At 47.5% G+C, this 19,094-nt stretch overlaps 1 protein-coding gene across 2 annotated transcripts in view; it reads left to right on the top strand.

Moving 5' to 3' along the window:
* Nucleotides 1–18,276, top strand: part of ELK4 (ELK4, ETS transcription factor) — a 19,870-nt gene extending 1,594 nt beyond the window's left edge. Inside the window, exons 1-5 of one of the 2 annotated variants that reach the window (XM_021377323.1) lie at nucleotides 3,989–4,097; nucleotides 5,875–6,090; nucleotides 7,402–8,325; nucleotides 9,312–9,428; nucleotides 10,042–18,276. In XM_021377323.1, the coding sequence (XP_021232998.1) occupies nucleotides 5,884–6,090; nucleotides 7,402–8,325; nucleotides 9,312–9,428; nucleotides 10,042–10,140 (1,347 nt within the window). In that variant the 5' untranslated portion in view covers nucleotides 3,989–4,097; nucleotides 5,875–5,883 and the 3' untranslated portion in view covers nucleotides 10,141–18,276. Of the gene's footprint in view, nucleotides 1–3,988; nucleotides 4,098–5,874; nucleotides 6,091–7,401; nucleotides 8,326–9,311; nucleotides 9,429–10,041 lie in introns of those variants that run through there. The other variant, XM_021377322.1, reaches the window with a different exon arrangement.

The raw sequence follows: 19,094 nt of genomic DNA, 5'->3' as shown, positions 1-19,094 counted from the left end.
TTTTTTTTTTTTTAAGTTTGCCGTTCTATTTGTCCTGAGCGTGCAGCTGGGAGAGCGGAGACCAGAAAACGCTCAGCTAGGCTAGGAAGCCCTTATTTTTCAGACAGGAGGTAAAGATAAAATAAAAGAATAACGCAACCATCTGCTCCCAGAACTCAACGCGCTTGCCAACGCCTTAATTTCTTATAAACTCGCAGCTCTTTTTTTTTTTTTTTTTTTGAGCCAAGAACGCGAAACGGAGCTCAGCATTTGGTGCTTAAGTAAATAGGACTGCCTGGACTTGGAGAGGGATGAAGCGAGGGGAGCTGAGGAGCAGCTCTTATCGAGAGCACATCCTCCGGCGCTTCCTTCCCAGAGCTTCCTGCCCCCGGAGCTGCGCTGCTTTTCCTGCCAGCGCCGAGGGCAGAGCTGCAACCTGTTGGAGCCTGGAGTTGTTTGCTCGTTGTTTGTTTCTCATTCTTGCCTGGTTCTTGCGGTCGGAACGCTCCTTGGGAGAGGGTCGGTGTGTTTGGAGGGATGGAGGCGGCGGTCTGGAGTTCGAGGTGAATTCCTTGCACGTGGCAACGCTGGGCTTCTGGCTTTGGGTATTAAGCTACTGAAACAGCGACGGAAGAAGGAGTGAAGGGATCCTTACAGCGCTCTGTGCGTTCCTGGGGAAGGCTGGGTCCTATTCCAGCCCTCCCTGAGGAAGCTGATGTTTGGACAGTGGGTTTCGTACGCGCTAAAATTAATCAAAAGTGATAGAGTGTTGGAGGGAATAGTTCAGGTGAATCACTTTCGCAGGGGCTTGGAAGCGTTCCGTGAGAGGTTTGCTGGCAATGGGACATCTCAAGTGCTGCGCTAATGAAACCGTGGCTTGATTGTGTGCTGCTGACGACTTAATTAGATATTTCATCAGTGATGTTACAGCTCTTGTCCCTTCACTACAATAAAAGGAACGGGGGGAGTAGAGTGGCTTTTTACTTATTGTCTTGGCAAAGGCAGCGAGCTGCCTGATCTTCCCTTGAGGTTAACCCTGTCTGAGGGAGAGGTTGGGCCCGTGACCTCCAGAAATCTCCTTTAATCTCAGGGCTCGGTGTTGCTTTTTCTTGTTGTTTGTTTGTTTGTTTGTTTTCCTGGAACAGCCATCAAAGGCCGCGTCTGCGTGCGGGGATGTTGCACAACGTTGCACGGGGGTTATTGTCTGCAAATCCCTTCTGTTCTCACAACCGTGGCCATTTTCAGCCATTAAACACACCTGGGAATGGTGCAGTACAGCCGTCGCAGCCCAGGTTTGCTGTATGTGTGCAGAGTGCCCATGCAAAGCAGGGGAGCAAGTGCAGCTTCCTGTCATCGTGCAAGGGCTTCGTTAGCCCGCCTGCTGTCCCACTGCGTGTCTGACTGCGCCCTTACCATGAGGTCCCCGGGACCGTCTCTGACTTAGTGCTGCTGTTTTATTTGAATTGGTTTTTACCAGGAGCACGTGCGGCCTGCGGAGAGGTTTCGCTCTCTCCTGGCGCAGTGTCGGCGCGTTGTGGTTGGCGCGCACGCACACGCCGTGCTGGTTTTGTTGCTGGCAATCTTTGAGCAGCATCTTTTGTGGCGCTGTCACCCGGTGGCTTTGCTCCTGCTCCGTGCTGCTCTGTTCGTCTTTGAGGTGCCGCATCTGGGTGGCTGGCTGTGTGGGTGCCAGCTGAGTACCTGCAGGGGATGGCTTTGTCCTCGCCGCGTGGGGCAGCCTTCTTCCCCTTCTCCTTTGCACCGTGCTTTGCCTCCGTGGGGGATTCTGACGAGGTTGCAGCCCTGACTGCTGTAATCAGTCCATCTGCAGAAGTCATCAGTCTGCAGCTGCTGATAAGGAAACATGCCGAGGCGAAGGATTACTCGAGCTGTTCTCGGGGCTGAGTCAAACGCAGGAAATGTGCCAGAAGACCTCGAAGATGGGGGGGGAGTGAGGGGGGGGGATAAAGCCCTGCCTCGCTGGGGCTCCTCTGCGTGCCCCCTCCATCGGGGCTGAATGCTGAAGGTCGTTCTGCAGCGGTGAGTAAATCTCTGGCCGCAGCACAGATTGCCCCGTGCCACTTCCGAAGCTGTGCCACCCAGCAATTGCAAGCTCCCCGCCACAAATGATGCGAAGCCCCGAGGCTCTGTAATCACACGGATTGCGCAGCGGATTGTGGCATAGACGGATGAGAAGTCGCTGGAAAAGATGCCTATCTCGTGTCCTGGCTCTCGTGTAAACGTGAGGCTTTGTACCTTTGTCAAGGCCTCAAACAGAGCCGCAGCAGCACGAGAGAGCTCCGCTTTGCAGCGCCCGTATTTAGAAAAGTGCAGCCAAATGCTGTCAGCTCCTCCGTGCACTTCAAGGGTCATCTGTAGGCGTCAGAGAAGATCTCAAGACAATAATAGTGCTCTATTTTAGCATGCTCATTACAAAGTATAACTGCCCTCTGCCTCTAGCAACTATTTTTTTTCCCCGTGCTCAAATGGTGCAGAAGTGGGAAGGCTGTTGTCATAAACAGCACCGCTGCCTCTCTGCCTAATTCCCTCTCTGTCATTTCACACGAGACCTTTTCCCTTCACCGTGGACTCTTGTGAGTCAAATAACCTTCAGCAAAAAGGCCGTTTGTCGGTGTAATTACCGCCGCATTCATCTCAGAGAAGAAGCAATCAGACGAGGAGGCTGCTTCTGCTGACGGGAGCCGTGCTGCAGACTGACGCCTTTCACAATGGAGCCGTGCATCTGGAAGAAGCTGAGGTGTTCCATAGGAGCCACGTGAGGAGCAGCATCTCACTGTTGTGGGTGCGGGGTGAGAGCGGGGTGCTGGGTTCCCGTCCTCCTGCCCCAGCTGCTGAAGGAGGAGTCGATGCTGAGCGCATCCTCTGGGTTTTCTGAAGTCGCACGCAGAGCGGCGCTGCTTTTGGTTTTGCATCTCGTGTGATGCTTTGGTTTGGTTTTACTTGATCCCTCTTCTTCCTGGAGAAGCAGCAGCTCTTCGATGTGTCCTCATGCCGCATCGAGGCAAGTTGAATAAAGTTCAGTTCGCCGTGCCTTTATTCACAGCACCACGTTCTCCTGTGGATGTGTGACTCTTTCCCAGTTGCTCCAGGACTCCGAAGGGGCAGGGTGTACCTGCAGGCCATTGCTTTACCCTTATTGCAGGGTTATTATTTCCCTTGTATCTAATCAGGACAAGCTCCCAGCTGACATTGAGGTGTCGCTCCGTTGTTTCCTGTGTAGGTGTGTGCAATAAATGACGAATGAAGAGGGGCATTCGTTCTTCTCATCTGCAGCGTAACCCATCCGTGAGCGATTCCACGCTGCATCCTTGGTGAAACAATCCTCCAAACGATGGGAGGAATGGCACACAGCACTGAAAGCTGTAACGCCGGGAGTATTGGGATGCATTTGATGCTTTGCTGTAGTCCTGGCTGCCCCCCTGGGGGGGAATTCCTCCAGCCACAAAGCTGCACCGTGCCCAGAGATTGCAGTGCCTGCGTCCCAGCGAGGAGCCCTGGTGTTGTTCTGCTCCGTGCTGCTCAGAACAACGTGGCACGTGGCTCGGGAGGGTGGCTTTTAAGACATCTGTCATTTGGTTCCATCCAGGCAGCAGTACACACACGGTTCTGTGTGCTCTGTGCATCTCAGCTCCGCTCAAGCCATAACCCAGGCAGTGTGACTGCAGTGGGGTTGGAGAGCATTCCGATAATGACAGCAAGGTGCTTCTTGCTAAGGGGAAGCACACCACTGAAACGATACGGCGTTTCCAGTTGGGGATGCAATCTTCCCAGGTTTTTAGGAGGGGGGGGGGGGGGGGGAACAACCCTTTGCCGCCCTGAGATTCTGCTGCTAATCTAATTTCTGTGTGATTACCTCCCCTTGCATCGCTCCGCGCTGCTTGGTGCAGTGCCGCTTGTGGGCTTGGAAGCTGCTGCAGCTCAGCGTAGCGTGGGAATCATCACTCAACTTCATTTTCCTTTCTCTTTCTCCGTTGACGGCTCTTGACAGCTCTGTAGAATGGTAGAATCAAGTCCTTATGTCTACACGACGCCCCGTGCGTGTGCATCATCCTGACAGGATAATGGGGCTGTGCTGGTGATGCTCCGCGGTGCGGCAGGTAGGAAATGGCATTGGTAAAAAGGGGAGTGCACGGCTGAGAGCTGGGAGGGCTTTAACTCTGTTCCCTGCCCCAGAGCTCCGTGCTGCCCCCAGCGAGCTCCCTGGGCTGCTCGTGTTTTCTTAGAGTGCTCAGCAATTAATTTGGGCAAGCGCAGAGCTGTATGCGTCGGTAATTAACGAGGAAAGCACCTTAGGCCAGCATAACTCGGTGGTGTGGGTGTCCTTCATTTTGAGATTGCTCGCTGTAATTGCAGCAATTTAACTCGAGTTGATCAATGTAACATCGCTGCGTAGTCATGTCCGTGTGCCATCAGGCAGGTATTTGTGAAAAGAGGTTCAATGCCATGAGCTCTGCCCAAAAGAATACCTGCCCCAGGGGCACCTGATTTAAATAGGAATGCGTCGTCCTGCGTGAACTGTCAGCAGTAATCCTTTTTCAGGGCTGACTGGATTCTGAGGCTCTGACATGTAGACTGTTCTCTTCCTTATTTAGGGCTGGCTAAGTGCTGGGCAGTAACGAGATTGGAATAAAGGCTTTGGTAACGAGGACGAACTGGCAGTCCTGCCTGGATCTCAAACTTAGCCCTGTGTGTGCGTGGACCTCAACAACACGGGCACGAGTCCTGCTTGCTGGGGCCACGCTCTGTGAGCCTGCAGAGCCTCCTCCTGCCAACAGCACTCGGTGTCCAGGGCTGCACTCACCCGGACAGGAGCCCTGTGCTGTTTAGGTCAGCCTTTATCAGGGGTTGGGGCGGGGGGGAATGTAGCAGGGCATGCATCAGAATGCTGCCAGCACAGTTCCATGGGATGGCTCCTATTCCAGAGCGGCCGTGTTTGTTTTTGTTACACTGGAAGAAGTTTAAGCTGCATGGAGAGAAGCCATTTGTTCTAGAGGAAGAGAATCCATATGGGATAGTGCATTCATGTAATTTTATCTGTTTTAATTCACAGCGTAGCTTATAATTCCTGTGTACGGACAGGATTATTGGTGTTATGCTCAATAACCTTGGTGGAAGTACCATTACATGGAGGCAGATGGAGTCAGGGAATGACCTCCCTGTCTGCACTGGTGTCTCTGGACATCCCCACGCTGGCGTGACACTGGTCCTGAAAGACCTCAGCCTTAAAAAATGATGTGTGTGAGAAAAGATAAGAGAGAAGCCAAGGCAACGTTGGAAATTGTATTTACTTTTTTTTTTTGCTTAATTTCTTAGGGATGGAATTTGCAAAGGAAAGGAGATGATAGAGGAGACTGGGGGTAGGTTGAGAGGGACGGTAGGAATACCAAGGGAAGGCAAACCGGGTTGTTCTTTACAGTGACATCTTCAGGCAGCTGAAGGAGGAGGCTGCAGGTGGGTGGGTGGGAAGGGAGGAGGTGAGGGGGTGGTTGGATTTTACCTGGGTGCACCTGAGCCGTTCCTCGGTGCAAGTCAGAATGGGTGAACGTGGAACAGCTTAGAATTGGGGTGGTTTTCTTTTTGTTTTTTTTTTTTTTGGATAATGACTCATTGCAACTTACCCAAAATGACCTGATTTAGTTAAATGAGGCTAAATATAACCCATGTGAAAAGGACTGACATGTGGGAGGAGACGATAGCAGTTGGCTCTCAGCCTCCCTGTTCTGCAGGGAACATCTTTCACGACTGGTGACTAATAATTTTTACTCTTGCTGCCTTTGGAAATAACATCTCTGTGCCCTCACCCTCCTTCTAGGGAGACGCAGAAGATGCACCGTTCCTAATCCGCTGCCCTTTTTCTGCCTTTCTGTATTTCAGCTTACTGCTATGGACAGTGCTATCACCCTGTGGCAGTTCCTCCTCCAACTCCTGAAGGAGCCTCAGAACAAGAATATCATCTGTTGGACCTCCAATGACGGGGAGTTCAAACTGCAGCAGGCAGAGGAGGTGGCCAGACTCTGGGGAATCCGCAAGAACAAGCCCAGCATGAACTATGATAAACTCAGCCGTGCTCTCAGATACTATTATGTGAAGGTAACAAAGTCCATAAATCCACCTGAAATCCTTATCCATCTTACCAGCTTCTGCCTAATGAGCTTTGTTTCCTTTTTCATTCTCTTCAAGGGGATGGGTGTCACTCCTGTCTCCAGGAGTGAAGTGAGGTGCACTGATTGGTGTACGGAGGTTTTTGTGTTCCCTTTTGTTCATCCTCACGCCTGCTTCCTCCCCACTGGTTATTTTACAAGGTTCTGGATTGCAAAACGTTACGCTCTTTAATTAATGTCTTTGCCATTTTGAATCTTCCTGTGAGTGGTATTCTCCTTTCCAGCCCCTCTCCAACCACCTCAAAACCTTTTCTGTCATTATCTCTTTGAAGGGGCTATCAAAATAGCATGGCAGCTTAGAGCCTTTTTTTGTTTTCATCCTTGTGTTTGGAAATGCACCTCTAATGAGGAGACTGAGTTCAGTCCAGCAGAGTGAGGTGCTTCCCTTCTGTAGCTGATGTCTTCAAAGAACTTGGAAGAACACATGAGTAATGTCACAAAGCTGAACTAACACCACAGTGTGGGATTGTTACCTTCATTTCCATAACCGTCCAGTAGGCCATTTATCCCACAGCTGGTGCTGTGTGGGTGTATGGGATTAAAAAAAAAACCAGTTTCTGAGGAAGCTGACAGTTTGTGGGGTGCAGTGTGATGCTTGGAGTTTAATACAGGGCAGCATAATTTCCTTAATCTGACTTCATACCGAGAGGTCTCAGTAATAATAACTGCAATAAATAAGCATCTTCTGTGGCCCAAATTGCACGTGGCATTTTGGTTAGGAACTAAGCAAGTTTGACAAAGTTTGCGATATTGAGATAGCTGCTTTCTTTTATCATATTATTTTTTCTTTTTATCATATCATTAAGAGTAAGGGTGGTTTGATTTAATCCGATAGGCATCAATTCTGCAAACCTTGTAAGCCTGAATTTTGTATCTCCTCCTCTTAGATTTCGCTTGCAGCGCCCGGGTCAGCGATCTTAACTTTGGTGGTGGTATCTTTGTTTCCTGGTGGATCTCCTTAAATATTTGGAACAGAATTGCTCTGCTGTCTTAGGGTTGCTGTGGGTGCATTTGAGGTCAGGTTAGGCTCACCTGTTCTGTCTGTGAGCTCTGGAAATGATACTTCGGCAGGATAACTAAATAGCAAGGATGCAGTGTGTTTGAAAGAAAAGGGAAAAAAGAAAGAATTTCTCTTGAAAGATGACAGACTATTTCGTTCCTTAGCCTATTTTAGGCAGAGTTTGTAGCAGGAAAATGAATCTAAAGAAGGGCTAAAAATTACCTATCTTCTCACCCACAGAATATCATTAAAAAAGTGAATGGTAAGAAGTTTGTGTACAAGTTTGTTTCTTATCCGGAGATTTTAAAGATGGATCCTCTTGTCGTGGGCCGGATCGAAGGAGACCCCGAGCTGCCCGGCTTTGCAGAGGTCAGCAGTGCCCCAAAGGACGTGGAGAACTGCGGGAAGGAGAAGTCTCAGTCGTGTGCTAAATCCTCCAGCCGCAACGACTACATCCACTCAGGCCTGTACTCCTCTTTTACGCTGAACTCCCTGAACTCTTCCAATGTCAAACTCTTCAGGTCCATCAAGATTGAGAATCCAGCTGAGAAACTGACGGAGAAGAAACCTGCTCAGGATCCGACGCCGTCTGTCATCAAGTTTGTCACCATGCCCTCCAAAAAGCCTTCACCCGTCCCCCTGGTCGCTACCACTTCAACGGTCTCTGCTACTTCCACTGCTTCTGCCACCTCGGCTGCATCCTCCCTTCCCATGGGATCCGAAGAAACTCTGCAGACCTTGGAGACCCTTGTTCTCCCCAAGTTAACGATCCCTGAAGCTCCAGCACCTTTGCCAAACTTGACCACCAGCTTTACCCCAACTCCACCTGTGTCCTCGGTTTCTCCCGTTCTGCAAGTTCCTTCCACACCCCCATCGCCGCCCCTGAGTTCTAATCCTGACCTGGACATTGACACGGACATAGAATCAGTGGCTTCTCAGCAGCTGGAGCAGGCTCAGAGCCTTCAGCATCAATCCCCAGAGCCCAAAGAGCAGGATTCATCTGTGCTGGAGAAGGAATTTGCCAATCATCTCTCCAGATCTAAAAAACCCAAAGGGCTGGAGTTGGCTCCTACTCTCGTCATTACAGGCAGCGATCCAAGTCCATTGGGGATACTGAGCCCTTCCCTCCCCACTGCTTCTCTTACTCCAGCACTTTTCTCCCAGGTAACCCAATTCGCCCACCTCCTTTTTCTTTTTTTTCAAGTAACAGCAGCACTTGTGTTACAGTGCAAGGCGGTAAGGGAGGGCACTGGAACCAAACCAACGCTGTAAGGATCCCTTGTAAGTTTTCCAGAGTGACACTGAGTTATTTCAGAAGCACTTCAGGCCCATTCTGAAATCCTTCAGGTTGATGCTGAAAGCCCTTTAAACGCAGGTAGCTGCTGAGGTGTGTGTTTAGCAGCGTTCTTCCACTTGACTTAGTAGCCGTTAAAAGCAGAATAATGGGACTTAATGCGGTGATAACAATGGCTGCTTAATTTGGTTGTTCTCAGTGCGTGGGAAAGGAAAGCTTTCATTCCTCATGGAAAATTTGGAAGAGAACTGAATCCAACTATGCTGTTATATTGTTCTGTATACATTGAATCTCCTTCCTGTAATAAATTGGAGTTGGAGTGAAACTGCAGGGAAACTGCTGATAGAAAATGGAAATGGCTGAAGACAGGAGAAAAAATCAAGTGCAGTTGCTCTTTTGGCAGCCTTCAAAGGCTTTGGCTGGTAAACCTGGAACATCCAGAGCATTCAGGAGCTGGGTGTGCATTTCTTTTGTGTGGCTCAGACCGTGTGTGTGCCCACTGTCTGCTCATTTTAAATTCATAGGCTGAGTTCTTCAAAGTCACTTGCAGGTGCTGTATATGAATTGCAGGAGGAGGCAATTTGCTGTAGGTTACAGCAGGATTTGGCAGCTGCTGGGAGAAGAGGGCCAATTGCTGAGAAAGGGGAGGGAGAACTGACGGCTGCTGCTGCTGTTGTGGGGTTTGAAGGGAAGAGGAGGAGGTGGGAGGAGGCAGAAGGAGGGAATGGGAGTTCCTAAAATGGGATCCAGCCCTCCGCAGCTGGACGAGCTGGATTACTGCGGCCAGATTGACGTATGCGATGCGTGACTCCGAGTGCAGCTTGCACACAGCTGACTGTCTTTGTGTGTTTTGCAGACTCCCATCTTGCTGACCCCAAGTCCCTTGCTCTCCAGTATTCATTTCTGGAGTACCCTCAGCCCGGTTGCTCCTCTCAGTCCTGCAAGGTTGCAAGGTGCTAATACGCTCTTTCAGGTAAGTTCCAGCAAGTGTAGCCAGTCTCTCCCTCTGAGCCATGTTTCTCCGTGCTTTCCTCAGAAGACCTGTAGGGATCTGTTAGCCCAAGAATCCAATGCCAAGTTTAGGCAGTGATATTTACTGCTTAATAAGTCAAAGCAGTTAAGTAGTAGGCATTTCATGATATGTCATGAAATACGTCGTGCTTCGATCGCTCAGTCTTTCCAAGTTTAAAGTTCTAAAAAGTTTCCTTTAATTCCGGGGGTTTTTTGTACCCAGTACCCTTTTCTCTGCAAACAGCTGGTAGTTAATTGAAGAACAACGCGGTACATTGTTTCTCAGCAACCTGCATGAAGTCATTTTCTTGTGGTGTCACTAGTTTAGGACACAGGCAGTGCTCAGCGCAGAGGCTGCAGGCTGTGTCCCTCTGGTGACACTGGTTGTAATAGCTGGAGTTACACAGTCTGTGGTGTGGTGGCATTTAAAAAGTAATTACTCAGGGGAAGACAGGAAGGTTCTTTGAAAGGTTTTTTTGTTGTTGTTTGTTTCCTGGGGAGCTTCTTTATGCACAGTTAGAGAGGAAGGTTGAATTAAAGTGCCCTTTCTCAATCGTTTTTGTTTTGTCTCTTAGTTTCCATCAGTGCTGAACAGTCACGGCCCATTCACGCTGTCTGGACTGGATGGACCCTCTACCCCTGGCCCATTTTCCCCTGATCTGCAGAAGACATAGCACATGAACTCATGGGAAGGACATATTGGCAAGCAAGGAAAAGAGATGACACTTATATTTAACCATGTTTTTTAAAAGAGCAATTTATAATTCCACAGAGATGATCAACAGTCATAGTTTTTGCCATTCCCAGATAAAAATGCCTTTTTTTGCAAAATTCCTGTTTTTTGAAGACCCAGATTGGTAATGTTTATGCAAATGCCTTAATAGGAGCTGAAGCTCCGGTCTCTTCTCTTCCCTCCTTGGTTGGAAGACTTCACTATGGTTAAAGGGAGTTTCAATTGGTGTTGCAGTAACTGAGTCTGCACTGTTTGCAGTAAATAGCATCAGAGAAGTCTTTTCTCTGTGACTCTTGGAAAACCTCTGTTCTTCTGCTTCCTGTGCTTGGCAAGAAGAAATTTAATCACGATCGAAGCTGGCATTCCAGGAAATGCTTGGGAAAGGAGTGTGTGTGCACTCAGCTTTGCCTTGGGGCCTGGTAACTTCTGCAGCAGCAAAACAGCCCTCATCTTACCTGCTGTAAAAACATCTTGTCTCTTTGCAGGTGGAAGTGTTTCAAGGCGTACTCGATGGTTGTGTTACTGAGATGTGGACAGTTTCTCAATGGCACTGCGTGCAGACAGCCCGGCCTCACGGCTTCCGAGCTTCAGTGAGGGGGCACGGCCTGGAGGCAGACGAGTGGTGGGATGAGTTCTTTTCAGTTCTCAGAAAGTTCAAATGCTGAAGTCCAAACATTTCTTGTGCCAGAGACCTGTAATCTCACTGCTAGAAGATGAGCAGGGTGGTGGATTTTTACATGAGGTGCTGAGGGTTTATCTGTGACACGAGGTTGCTGCCTGATGCTCCGTTTTCAGCCCCAAGCAGTGGGTGAGAGCACTGATGTCTGAGCGTTGTTACCGCTCTTATCCCACACTTGGAAGCAGAGAAGCTTTTCCCAGCTCTTCTCTCAAGTTTGGCTTTCAATCTATTGCTTTTTTTAATTGGAGGAAGCACTCAGACCCTGAAAAAGATGGGCTCGATGTGTGCAGCTAGTTGAGGGAGGTACCACGGCGTATCCACCTCGCTGTACATTTGCACTCGCTTTTCTTTCCTTGGTGGCCACGTGTGTGTGAATTAATGCAAGGTGAGTTTCCAGAGCCATTCGAAACGCTGATGAAATTTTTAATTAGATTTCCAAACCTCAGGAGGCCTTGTAAGAGAAGGGAGGAGTGGAAGAAGAGGGACTTGCCCGCAGAGCTTGGATGTCTCGCTCCGCTGGCGCTGCGTGCCCTTCCACTTGGGGCATCTGCTGTCAGGCAGCAACTTCTGTGTGCCACTCACGTTGAGCTGAGTGACGCAAGATAATCTTCATAAAATACCTGCTAGAAAAACAGATGGAGGCCGTCTCCTTCCTTTGGTATCCCCGCTGGCTGGCTGTGGAGTTTTAATGAGCAGGGGAAGGTTGTCCCTTCACAGCACGAGGAGCTGGCAGTGTGCTTCTTGCATAGCGCACCTGTTTGATGGAGAAACGGTGAGCTCAGGCTTACCAGAGTTTTCCTTTTGCCACTTTTGCAGACTGAATTCACTTTAAAGCGTACCTATGACAGTACCCAGGACTTCATTTACTGCAGTGATGTTCTCTATATACTCGAGCATTGAGATGTATCGACCGCTTTGTACGTTTCTGATACAGCACCCTAGGCATGAGCGGGTGTAACGGGGTTGCTTTTTGGGCATTGCTCATCCAGAAAGTCCTCTGCCAAGTGGGAGAAAAGAGAATGCCTATTCAGGTGCAGGTAGCAGGGAGTGAGCTCGTGGAGCGAACCGTCTTCCTGTTGGGTTTCATTGGAGGCACGATTCTGCTTTGCATTTAGACATCAGCAGATACAGGATAAAGTTCCTGTGCCGGTGGCTCTTAAAATGACAATGTGCAATATTGACTTTTTCTTTTTAAAACGCAGAGAGAAACCTGCGGATCATAAAATTAAGAGCAGGCATGTGGAATTTTCTGGTTTGCATGATAGCTTATGAGTTTGCTCTAGAAAATATATATAGCTATATATAAATAGCAGCACTTTTAATGGTTGTTTTAGGTTGGCCAATTTTATGCCCACTGTGTGTGTGGATTTGAGAGCGACATTGCAGACTAGGATTAGAGTTTAAAAATAACTAATGAGCACTAAAGACTTGCAATTTAATTGCTTCCTTTTCCTTGTCCCCTATGGAGAAAAGCCAAGTTTTAGTTTAAAAAAAAAAAAAAAAAAAAAAAGTCGTGTATGTGCACACATGCACTTAATTTTTTTTGTAAGCTGTATCACTTTCAGCATAGATATGCAAGAGAACCAAATGCTAACTAATAGAGCTTGTCAGTTTTGCTTGGCCTAGTTTCACGCTGCTCTCCGAGTCGCTGCAGCAGCAGATTGCACTGCCACAGCTGTGAGATGCACGCTCACCTTCAGGAATACCCGCTTAGAGAAAGCTGCTGTGAAAGTGCAGCCCCTCTGTATTTCAGCCTGGCAGTGTCCAGCTTCCTGACGGGTGAGGTGAGAAGATCGTGGCTTGTGCTTAGGCACCTGCCTTGGAAAACAGGAGCCCCCTATGGGGTTGTAATCTCAGGAGGCAGTTGGGAAAGCAAACTGTAAGGCTGGGCACGGGGAGGTGGGAGAGAGGCTTGCTCACGTTTTCCCCACTTCAGGTCACTTAAGATAATACTGTCTTGTATATATGCTGCCTCATTAAGCAGACGTTTATTAATAAGCATAGAACTGCCAGCTTTTTTGGATCACATTCCTTGGAGCTCAGTGATGTGACTTGCTGGTACTCTGCTGGCTCACTTCAGGAGCAGTTTGCAGCTCATTGCAACTTGTTTTTAGTGTAGGGAAGGTGAGGTTAGTATAGGCTCTTCTTTAATTATCACATTAGCAGTTTGTAATATGGATATAGTACCATGTTGGTTTAAAAAATAGTGCAGCATTACAGAAACGTTTTGTTACACTGCAGTTCATGTTGCTGAAGTAACCGTGGTATTGTTGAATGCTTTGATAGTATTTGCATTGGTTAATTCATAGATGGTGGTAGAATTAGACTGGATGAGCATGGAAGCTGAACATCTGTCTTGCTTCTGGAAATCTCTTTTTAAATGTCATTGCTGCTGTATAATAGTACTGCAGAGCTGCAAAGCTTGCGCTGCTGCTGCTGTCTGTGCTATGTCTGTCTTTTTGGAGGACCTGAACCATCAGGATGCCACCAGCAACACGTGCTGCGAGCAGAGACAATCCGAGGAAAGCAGAACTGTGCTGATAACACCCTACAGTGACAGAACAATCCCTGTTCCATCTTCCTGTTTTCAGAGATGTGATCCTAGCGGTGAGGGCGGTGGGAGAAAGCAACGCTTTCTCCTTAACAGAGTGGAATTCCAGAACCTTGCTTCAGACATTGGTCTTCAGCAGTGACAGCTGAATGTATTTCCTATGCACTGCCTTTGGCACGCTCAGGTTGCATTCTGCAGCAGGTCAGGAAGTGATGCAATCCCTCCAATTTGGGAGTTCATTGTGTTCCCTCAAGAGTGTCCTAAGACTTCAGTATCCCCGCATTCCTTGCTGGAAAGGAGTGTGCATTGTCACAGGGAAGGCTTTGGCTGTTCAGTAGTTTGTTTGGGGTAATTTCTCCCTCTGACAGGTTTTCAGATCTCGGATATCTAGCAGATAGATTCTTGGTTGTTTTTTTTTATAGTGTTCATTTTAACCACGGTGAGGGCTGCTTACGTGCATACCTTCCATCACAAAGCTCTTCAAAGTGTAGTCACTGCGTAACGTCAGGTTCCCCCAAACTTCAGTTTCGGTGCAAGAATTTCAGCAGCTTGGGCCCGGGTGGCAGAGCTGGCCTGGCACATCCAGGCAGCTCCAAGGGAAGCTTGGGGTGCAGAGTTGTGCTCCACTTCTGCAGAATTTTCCCAGTGCTGAGTTTGGAACCCACAGAACTGACAGTCTCCTGGCTACCCGTGCTTTACTGGTGGATCTTTTAGTTACTTTTTGTTCCTGTTTTATAGCTTTTTTTTTTTTTTGTATGTACTCATATTTTACCACTTTTGGACGCGTGTTTGTTTACAAGACACATCTCAGTGTTGTATCAAGAGGCTATCTTGGTATGGTCAGCTATGAAATAAACTACATCAGTAGTTCAGGAACGTCGTCAAAATGGAGAGATGCTTTGAAACTCCATGTGTGAGTTCTGGGTGTCCGTAACCATTTTGTTCTCTCTTGTTCCTTAGTTCTCCCCCTGTAGGAAATAGATCTAGCTTCTGGTCCTGGGTATGGACAGTGGATTTTGTCTGGCTGCTTTTGGAGCATGGCATTGCAAGCAGGCAGCCCGAGCCCCACAGGATTTAATCACAGCAGCCTGAGTTGAAAACCCATTCAAATTGCAATCACGTTGCTTAAGAAGCGACTCGGGGTGCTTTAATGAGGGGTGGTAGGTCTTGTCTAAACAGGAATTTCTGTGGTTTGATGCGAGCTTAATCAAACAGTAATTGGCAATGGCTGCTGTTCAGTCTGAGCAGTGTTAGCAAATCTGCTTAAACGTGGAAGCCTTTGGCGGCCGCCATCCAGTTGAGCGGCGGTTAATGTGTGCCGTGCTAGAGTCCATCTGCTGAAATCAGGGGCTGTCAGATGAAGATTAAAAGATAAAAACGTGGTGACAGTGGTTGTACACAGCTCTTCAGGGCTATCGCTGCAAAAGGCTTTTTCCTGGATTGACATCTGCAGACGCGGCGTTCCATTAGTGCGAGCAAAGAGTACGGAGTTCCGCAGGAGCCCTTTGTAAAAGCAGGTTCCAAAGAGGGAAATATTTCTGCAAACAGAACCTAATCTTTTCTGTGTGGCCTGCTTTGAGTCCTAAGGATGCAAGGTAGGAGCTGCACTGACGGCAGCGCTGCCGTGTTCGTGCTGTCTGTGTTGTGCATCACCATTGGACCTTCTGCTTCCTGGCTGTCCTGGTGCCCCCTGAAGCAGAAGGATGGGATGCTGGGTTTGGGTCTCTGGTAGATCTAGAACTGAGGAATGTCATTCTGGATTTGTCCAAAGAACAAAGGAAATAAGGGAGGATACGTTCAGTGCAGGAAGTTGATTCTTTTTGGAGGATGCAGCTTGACTGACTGCAACCATCCTTGGTTTGGTTTGTTTTTTCTTTTTCCCCCTAAAATTGACCTGCACGATAAGAAAGCTGGGCAGGGCCTCGTGTTTCTGCTTGGACGTGCACGCTGGTGCATTTCCCTTTCCAGACAGCAAGACATCAGATTCATATAAACTATTCTACGGAAAACAGTAGGACTGATTAGAATGGATTTTCATTTCCCCTCCCCTTCCAAAGAATGTCGTAGAAGTCCTTAATTGCAGAGCTGTTCCAGGCATCTAATTAAAAAAGCATACTTGTACAGCTGAAGGCTTGTTTCCTCTATGCATTGCTCCACTGAGGCTGAACAGCTCTCCATACACAAACATACACGTGCACAGCTATCCACTGCCAGGGGACGTGTGCTCATTGTGCAGCCTGGCTTGCAGGTTTGTACAGAGGGCACTTGCAGTGCACACTCAGAGCAAATGCTGCACGCTGCAGCTGCCACTTTAAAACATTTTGCACGTGCTGTTGAGGCTTCTGGGGGCTTGTCTTTCTTCCTTGCAAGCACTCAAATCTGTTGTTCCACAGTGTGGGCTCGTGATTGCCAAAGGTTGTTTTTCAAATGCATCTTTGACGTGGTTGTATGCTACATCTTCCTTTAAAAAAAAGAAGTGTCTTAAATGGATCTTTGAATGATATGTGCACGGAACAAAAGCTGGGACTTGTTTTTTTTTTCCCTCTTCCTAAAACGTTTCTCTGTTGAGACCACGGGTTGCAGAAGGTTTTCATCTCAAAGTGGGGTTGGAGCAGGGGTCACTGTCAGCATTTGGAAAACAGGGCTCTTGTAACGGAGATGCAGGACGAGCTGCAAGCAGTGCAGGGAGGGTGGGAAGCACTGCTTGGAGCCCACGTCCTCGAGCAGCACGTGCAGCAGCGCTGTACTCATAACTGGAAGCTGTTTTTTCATTGCTTTTTTTTTTTTCTTTATCCTTTCATTATTTCCTCCAACACAGGAAGGCTGTGAGGATGGCCTCTGCATGGGTCCTGGTGTGTGCTGTGTGCCGGGGTTACAATAGCTGGGTGTGCTCTGGGCTCCTGGAGATGTGTTGTGGGTTTTTTTCGGCTAGCATGTCTTAACTCTTCAGGCTTTGGAACTGCTTTAGAGAATGGTGTTGACTTTTTGTTCTGCCGTTGTTCAGTTGCACAGAGTTTTATATATAATGATGTACTAGTTTTAACGTTAATTCTCCGTGAACAGGGTTGAGATTATTCATTGTAGTTTTAAAAGAAAAAAAAAAATGTATTCTAAGACTCCCTTTGAAAATCTTGTTTGTATTCTGTTGCAGTGTTACCAGATGGCCTTATGTACGTCACAGTGTTTTGTGATAAGTACAGTAGCACATTTAATGCTTATCTCCCCCAACCCCTCTGTTTTTAGAGCTGAGAAGTGTATTCTTAATAATAGAGATGGGATAAATAGGGAGGTCCACGTGACACGTATAGTAAAGATAGTGGTTGTCTCCTCTAAGGCACGTTAGGGCAGCTGGGATCAATCTGAGGCTGCAGTGACTGGGCAGGGGAGGCAGCCAGCACGGGACTTTGTCTTGGGACTGCTGAGAACACGGAGCACGCTGATGGCAGACAGCACTTGTGTGCTTGTGAAGCAGGAAGGGTCCCTCGGCTGCTGCAGGGCTGCTCTGAATTGCAGCAGCTGAGGATCTGCTCCTTGCAGCTTCCTGCCCATGGCTCAGCCAGAGCCAGGGGGGGAAAGCATCGGCTGAACTGGAGAGAACTGAAGCAACCAAATCAGCGGTGGTGACGTCTGGCAGTTGTTGTTCTGTTTCTTTTTCAAGTGCACATCTGTTTTGGAAAGTGTTTGTTTTTTTTTTTCTGATGCCTTTAGTGCTACCCTTCAAGTGATTTTTTTTATTATTATTATTATTATTTTTTTGTTAGGGTAGTGTGGGCTCTTTGTAGGTCAGCACGATGATGCCTGCAGTATTTCTCATACTACAGCAGCTCTGACTCTTCTGCTTGGAGCAGACTGAGGAGGCAGCTGCGCCAGCTTTCTCTTTTAACTCTGAAGCGGATTCTCTTTTACTTTCCTGTAATTCAGTAGAAACATCAGTGGTAAAAATGATCCGAAGTCGGCAGATGACGTTTTCAGTTACTCTTTCCAGAACAGAACTGCATTTCATACACGTGTCTAGTGCCAAGTCCAGAGGCAAAGTTATGTCACAGCAAACATCTGCGAGCTTCCTACCTTGGAGACTTATTCTAGACCTGGATTTTGGAGACAGCAGTGACCTTGTACTTACTTTGGTGCTCTGGTTACAGGTGGGAGAGAGTAGCTTCTCAGTCTTACTTCAGAAAAATAATACCTTATAATAAGAGTATCTTAATGCCATTGTGTTTAAAAAAGAAATGCTGGTATGTAATGCAAGTACATAAATAGCCAAAGTTTTCAGTAATTGTTCAGTGTTACTAAATTTGCTTTTATTTAACCTTCCAAGGTAACATGTTAGGAAGACCTTCAGCGTGTTGATACCATGTTGGGAAAAGAAGTCTGATCAACTTAATTCTCGTACATATGCAGCTCTTTGAACACATTTCAGGTTTGACTACGATTTGGAGGGCAAAAGTCTAAGATGCAAATCTTACTTTGGAGGAAGTGCACTGTAATGACTTCAGAGTGACTCGTGCTGCTTTTAAAGGGCGGCATATTGGCAGTTTTTATTCAACCATAATGAAGGTCTTTCCTGAGAAATCAGGTGACTTTTCTATTGCTTCAATTTTTGTGCAAAAAAAAAAAACAAAAAAAATCCATGTATTGCAATCTTTTTTTTTTTTTTTAAATAGGGTGGGAATAGTTAAAGAAAACTATTTTATGTAAGAACTGACAGAGAGATTTGCTTTGTATAATGCAAGCTGGCTTTAAAAAAAGCATTGTAGCAAATTATTCAAGTCAATCATATGTTAATAGTTATGTGCAACCAGACATGCAAAACAATTGTATTTTTTTAAATAAATATTTTTAACAAAGTTCCTGATCTTTTGGCTGGGTGTTTTGTTTCGTTTTCTCAGTGGAGGAAACTGAAAGTTGCAGCTGCAGGGCAGCGTGCTCCGTGCTAACGAGTTCATCAGACCTTGAGCTAACCTGTCTTGTTCACAGAGGCACAGGATCCCTCGCATTGTGCTTGAATGGAGACAGGGCTGCTGGTGCCAGCTTTGCATTGCCACCCCCTCTTGGGGCCAGATCAGCTGCCTGCCCCTTCTGGTGAAGATCTTTGGTGAGTAGCCGCTTTCTATACGTAGCGATAAAGGCAGAGTGGAAATTGGAGTTGTCAAGCACGCTTGAATCAAAAGAAACACTGCTCTGGAAATAGCATTTAGCTAAGTGTCATCCGTCTGCAAGGACACAATAAGATACTTTGTTTTTTTTTTAATTAGCTGACAGCACTTGGTGTGATGTATGCGTGGATGCCTTTCAAAATAAACTTTCTCCGTTTATTGTTTCGTGCTCGTTTCCTCTACAGCAATGGAGAGAATGCTCTCATAGTGGGAGGAGCTCTATTAAGGACAGATTTTTTTATTTATTTTTTTTTCCTGCAACTGGGTTTTGCAGCACAGCCCTTATTTTTCAGCCCAGCCATCTTCAAGGAGAGTAACAGTGACATCCTGTGGCTCCAGAGAAGAATTACTGCACTGGGTGCCAATGGGGAGGGCTCCTGATGCGCGCCCATGAGTTAAGGCCAGTTCAACAAGTGTGCCCTTCAGAGAGGATTTCTGCAGAAGCTGCCTCTGAAGATAGTGATGGAAGGTAAGAGCTGCTGCTTGGAAAAACAGAAACTCTAAGAAAG

Source organism: Numida meleagris, chromosome 25 (genome assembly GCF_002078875.1).
Source record: "Numida meleagris isolate 19003 breed g44 Domestic line chromosome 25, NumMel1.0, whole genome shotgun sequence".
Taxonomy (NCBI): domain Eukaryota; kingdom Metazoa; phylum Chordata; class Aves; order Galliformes; family Numididae; genus Numida; species Numida meleagris.
Note: the sequence above shows the minus strand (reverse complement) of the source record. Positions and strands in the feature narration are given on the sequence as shown.